Source organism: Triticum dicoccoides, chromosome 1B (genome assembly GCF_002162155.2).
Source record: "Triticum dicoccoides isolate Atlit2015 ecotype Zavitan chromosome 1B, WEW_v2.0, whole genome shotgun sequence".
NCBI lineage: Eukaryota > Viridiplantae > Streptophyta > Magnoliopsida > Poales > Poaceae > Triticum > Triticum dicoccoides.
The window spans coordinates 375,455,736-375,461,907 of record NC_041381.1 but is presented as its reverse complement, the minus strand read 5'-3'; the positions used below and the strand labels follow the sequence as shown (position 1 = coordinate 375,461,907).

Genomic DNA, 6,172 nt, shown 5'->3' with positions numbered 1-6,172 from the left:
TTTAATTTTCACATAAAACAATATTTCTTGCGCTAAAGAATAGTTTAGCTCCTAAAGAACAACCTTTTAGTGCACCGAATTTTTAGTTTTTGCATTGGACGCAACAGAATTGTCCATGAAGATTTACATGCAAATAAAAACATGAATGTGTACATTTGTACAAAAATAAGAATTTGTTGACCCTCCAGATGAATTATTCGTTGTCTTCATTAGTGGAGCAGCACAACCGTTTAATAGTCCTCATTCATCCTTTCAAAAAAAGAAGTCTTCATTCATCACTAGAGCAGCACAACCGTTTGCTAAAAGCACAAGTGCGAAAACTTTTTACCGTTCAACATCTCAGCACAGATCCGCAAAATTACTGACAAAATCACAAATCTCATCGCTGGATTACTGACATGTTTTTCGCAAGGTTTATTGTGATGTTATCACAAACACCATGTATTTACATCATACAACAATACTTGCAATTCAAGAACACAACCACAAAAACATACTCCCTCTGTTCAGAATTACTTGTCACAAAAATAATGTATCTACAACTAAAATACATCTAGATACATTCATTTCTTGGACGAGTAATTCAAAACGGAGGGAGTAGCTGACAAATACTCCCTCCGTTCTAAAATAGATAACCCAACTTTATACTAACTAGTACTCCCTCCGTCCGGAAAAATTTGTCCTTGATATCGATGTATCTAGCACCAAGTTAGTGCTAGATACAACCATTTAAGGAACAAGCTTGGGACAAGTTTTTCCGGACGAAGGGAGTACAAAGTTAGTATAAAGGTATAAAGTTGGGTCATCTATTTTAGTTCGGAGGGAGTATGAAATATTGCAGCAGTCAACTGATCCGGCAGAAGGTGAATTTATTAACGAATGAGAACCACAAAAGCAGCATTTGCACGGAAGTCAAGTATATTGCCATACAGCTGGAAGTCCCCACTGTTTGTCAAATAGAGTAAAAAAGGAGCACCTATACTTGCAAGTTTCAGTACATATAACTTAGAAAATTGGGGACATTCATTGTTCTATCTCGATAAATAGGCTTGCTTGTGGGTGCAAACCTGCTTCCACCAGCGTTTGGGAGTTCTTTTCAGGACCGTATGTTACCCGTGGAAAATTAGAAACTAGGCTGTACTTTTCCGCTTTCAAGCAATCCAAAGAATCAACATAGTCATATATCGAGGTAATGGTGGCGGAACTGTGGAATCTCCTTTCTTTGCGCTCTCCAGTTGGAAATCTTATAAGAACCTGCAGAATTGTGAGCATGGCTCGGAGTTAGTTCAAAGACCTGTGACCAAATTATGACGCTACTACTACTACTATCAAGTGACAACATATACCTCATGTTCAGATAATGCAGGTCATGTGTACATAGATAATATCAAATTCAGGAACGATGTGTCCCTATCTAGCCCCTTAAAAAGTTACACCCTCCGTTCCATAATGCTTGTCATGGTTTTAGTTCAAATTTGAACTAAAACCACGACAAGCATTATGGAACGGAGGGGTGTAATAAGTAACAAATTAGGAAGAAAATGCAGCATAAGGTACTACACTGATATTTGGTGATCAACAAAAGAAGAAAAATGCTTGAAAAGCAGAAAGATGTGGTTCTGCACATGTTATACTAGAGTAAGAATTGGCAAAAGGTTGTTGATAGCGTGAAAAGAGCGTTAAACATACTCGAGTAATGTCAGGCCCTTTCTCTGGCTCAGCGCCAAGAGCCATTGCCTTCTCTTGCCGTCTCCTTGCAAGAGCGGCTTCCTTTTCAGCTGCTTCTTGGACTGCCCTGGCTTGTGCTTCCTCGTCTTCTATACGCTTCCTCTCAGCCTCCGCGGCCTCTCTTTCAAGTCTTTCTTGTTCCTCTCTCATCTGGCGTTCCCTGGCCTGGTCATAATTGCGTGATTAAATCAGTGCTACATGAAAACGTCCCAACACTAGGAGAAAATATAGTGGCATGTGTGTGCACTGCTTGAATCACACCTTAAACGACGCACTTACCGTGAATGCACAAATGTGATCCTTATGAGGCATGGTGCTTTTTACAGAAGCAAAACCAAGGAGTTATTACAACATCTGACCTACCTTCCTTTCTTACCATTAGACAGGAATAGATACTTCTACAACCGAAGCACAAACAATAAAAACTATTGAAGGATCCCCATAAGTCATATATAGCTTAAGGTACCTGATCAGCTTCAAGTGCAGCTCTGTAAGCAGCATCTTGTTCCTCACGCAAACGTTGATTGTTTAGTCTTTCTTCAGCTTCAATCCTGGCAGCAACAAGGGACGTAGTGCATTCTTCAACAACTCTCTGAAGAATTGTTATCATTTCTTCAGGTGATTTGGGCCCCTCAACCTTTGGAAGATCAGAAGAAAATGCATGAGCAAAACTGACCAATCAAAGTGTTAAAGAAGCAATTAAACAACAGTCTAACGCTTTAATATGTCGATATAAGAAACATAGTGGCCAGTTCTAAATCCAAACGACCACCATTCTTCCCAAGATGCATCATTTCACTTTACTTATCAGGTAAAGAAAGCAATCTATCAACAATCTCAGGATCCAGTGGTACTATCACACATGATGTACAAAGGCAGGCAAGGAAAGAGTAAGAATATATCACAACATTTCACTCTGGAATCCTATGGTACGCGGATACGGCACAAAATGAGCATACCAGGGGTTTTATACGTCCGGATACCCCTTGAAAAGTATCGGACCATTTTCCATTTTCCAAAAAGATTAAAATAAATAGGATATGGTGGAGATACCTGGTGATACACGTGGGATACGGAGGAAACCTAACACTCTAATACAAAAGCCCTCGCACAGCACAGCGCAGCAGGGCATTATTCTCCCCTCGATGCGCCTCCACCGGTAAGGCCCCAGCCCATATCTGAGCACCACCACCTGCTCCCTACCCACACCGGCAACGAAAACCAAAAATCCACCGCTGCTCAATGCCAACCTAGAGAAGGAGATGAGCAGTCGTTGGCCGCCGACGCTCCAACCGGCCTGCGCTCTCACCCCAGATCTGAGCGCCGCCGGTACAACACACCTCCCTCTGTGCCGGAGTTAGAGCACCACCGTCCACCTGCTCCATCTCACCCAGCCACCCAGGTGTGATTCCACTTTCCTTCTCCCTACTCCGCTTCTTCATGAGTGGCTGCCTCTGCTCATTTCTCTGCTGCAGAGGGCATGTGATTTTACAAGGGCAATGGGTGATGGGATTTTACTATTGCGGTAGTGCCTTAATGGGGTACCTGGGCTGAGTAGGCTAGTGTGCTTGGTGGGTATAGAAAACAATGGGGTTTTCTTGCCAAAATCAGCCATGCTGCCCATGTACTGGAGGAGCAAGCAACATCATAACGATTATCAATAATAAGGTCGCCCCTGAAGTATAGTTTTTCCCGTTCCCGTGTGCAAATCATCAATATCTATATATTTTAACAACCACTTTAGCATCACCCATGAGTAGAAAGTGCATAATCAGATCAGACAGTTAAATTACTATATGACCATGCTTGATTTCTATGTACTAAAATGAGAATAGAGACGATGTATATACCAAATTTTAAGAAATCATAATGCCACGCAGTAGCTTATAATATAACCAACAATTGACAAGTGAAACTTCCTGAATTTTTGTCATCTACATACGCAGCCATCTACTACCTCTGTACCAAAATATAAGACGTTTTTGCAGTCGAACTAAAAAAACGTCTTATATTTTGGTACGGATGGAGTAGAAGAGAATGCATCAATTGCTGGTAGTAATTGGACGCAATCAGATGCAGTGTACGTGAGCAATTAATTATCTACATGAAGGACCTGTGAATGTGCGCAAGTTGTGATGTTTGCAAGCAAAATGAGGTGAGATCCTGGACCATGGGACAAACTTTATTCTTTCAAAGAACAATTTAGTTAAGAAAAACCCCAGTAGCCTTTTCTGGATTTTTTTGTGAGTCCTGGGATCTGGATTGATAAAAATATCTTGGGGAGAAACAAAGCAAATTCCTGTATCTTCGGAAATAAAGTCCCACAAGTGCACCATCTCGTTTGAATCTTGCAAAGAAGCATTACCAAACTAATTTTGCAATATCATGAGCAGTTTTTGCTCAAGTTCATTGGAGTAGCACGAAATTCAAGTATAAAGGTTTATAGAGGAATCGTGTAAATGCATCCAGTACCCTATGGTATGTTAGATTCATTCAAATTGGCTAACAGGAATGGGAAATGACAGGTTTAGTTGTTCGTTATAGGACTACAAGATCTCAAGATATTCAGGACCAGGAATGTGTAATCCCAAGGGAGAACATTTCAATTGTTTGGGACTGGAATTGAAAACTGAGTATAAGAACTAAAAAAGAACTCCTAAAATTCCAATTGATGTATCATTGCAGTAAAACAAGTGAATGCTAATTATTACTAAAACTGCACTATTTAATCTCACCTCTCAACTCAACTTTAAATTCCAATACAGATTAACAAATAGAGATAATTAGACAATAGAGGAAGGTTGATAAAAATAATTTGTGAAAGATATCATGGTTTTTGATTACTTCATAGTGTTCACACATAGTACATCACAAACAGTGTAGGATAAAAGATTTTCTCTATGACAGCACATATACATCTCCAGGACAACTAAGCTCAATAAGTGATGCAATTATATTCTGAAGGTAGGCCAATCTTACTATAACCAGCTATTAGTCTATCAGCACAAGGGCATAGCAAGAGGCTTAACTAACTCACACAGCCACAGATCTATAACTATTGTTCTAAGCAACTGCATGAACACATCATAATGAATGAAACATCGTAATTAAAGAATCGCAAACTCCTTCTACAATAGCCCCTGCAAGTAACCCGCATACTCAGCTAAGCTTATCTAATAATACAAAGTTATATCGATCCCCACACAAACACCTGCAGTATAATCCATGTGCTAATTAACAGACTCTGAAACCCAGAATCCAAGCAGCAAGGAAACTGGATCTTAGAAGAAAAATAATTGATGAGCACAACAACACCATACCTGCTGCAACAGCACAATTCTCTGGTTCGTAGATGCCATGACTAGCGCACAAAACGGGAAGCGTGATGCGTTCAGGCTGTTGCTCATCTTGAACCCTTCAGTCCTTCTGATGCTACCACCCCATGCAACGAAGTTCTCATCTATGAAGGCGGCCACCGGCTCAGAGCAGAGGCAACCACCGCAGAATGCTGGGGTATCCGGGTGGTCAGGGGAGTGGAGGTACACGAAGAGAAGCTTGTATTCACGCTGTGCACGCTGCAGCGCGTCGGCAAATCCCTCAGCAACGAAGCGCGGGCCACGGCCAGCCCCAAACTCGTGCTCGAACTCGGCCAGGAAGTCAACCGCCTCGGCAGCGGAGGGGGGCAGCTCAAGCAAGCGGTCACCTCCGCCCAGCGCGAGGCCGAGGAGGGAGAGGGATCGGGACAGCACGCCGCTTGCGACCCAGACACCGAGACGGATGGAACCGGTGACGAGGCCGACCCCACCGGAGACGACGTAGAAGGGGAGCGTCACCAGCCTCCACGCGATCCCGGGCTGCTGCTGCTGCTGCGGAGCCGGCGCAGGGGGGTGGTAGGCGATGGAATCGGACTCCAGCGGAGGCGGGGGCGGCGGGGCGTAAGTGGACGGCTCGGGCGAGGAGGGGTCGCCGGTGATGGAGGAGACGGCGAGCTGGAGGTCCCAGTTGTTGGCCACGAGAATCTCGGTGCAGAGGTCGGGGTCGGAGATGCCTGTGACGGCCTGGAAGTAGGCGAGCTTGTCGTCGACGGTCTCGGCCATGGCGGCCGGCTGCGTCGTGGGGGTGGGGGTGGGGTAGAGCTAGGGTTCGGGGATTTGGGGGGCGGTTAGGTAGTTAGGACTTGAGAGGAAGAGGAGATGCGAAGAGTAGTCTCGACTCTCGAGTTGGATTGGTCGCGAGGGCGAACAAAGAGACGACTCGGTGGTGACGTGACGTCTCCTCTTCCTTCACGGAACGGAACGGAACGGAGTGCTGCGCTCATCGCTTTTCGCTTCTCTAGTACTCCAACTGTACAAGAATACGGCGTAACATATTGTAATTTATGAAATTTTCTGTTGAATTCTTTGAGTAGAACGATATCCCAACAAAAAACAGATTGTAACATGGC

General features: G+C 43.8%; 1 protein-coding gene across 1 annotated transcript; it reads right to left on the bottom strand.

Moving 5' to 3' along the window:
- Positions 1-849: 849 nt before the first annotated feature.
- LOC119336285 (plant UBX domain-containing protein 10-like) lies at positions 850-5,912 on the bottom strand. Its single transcript, XM_037608283.1, has 4 exons — positions 5,049-5,912; positions 2,195-2,365; positions 1,690-1,893; positions 850-1,254 (listed from the first exon to the last, which is right to left on the bottom strand). Exons 1-4 carry the CDS (start codon positions 5,823-5,825, stop codon positions 1,024-1,026), a joined length of 1,383 nt encoding a protein of 460 aa, XP_037464180.1. The 5' UTR covers positions 5,826-5,912; the 3' UTR covers positions 850-1,023.
- Between the last annotated feature and the right edge of the window lie 260 nt (positions 5,913-6,172).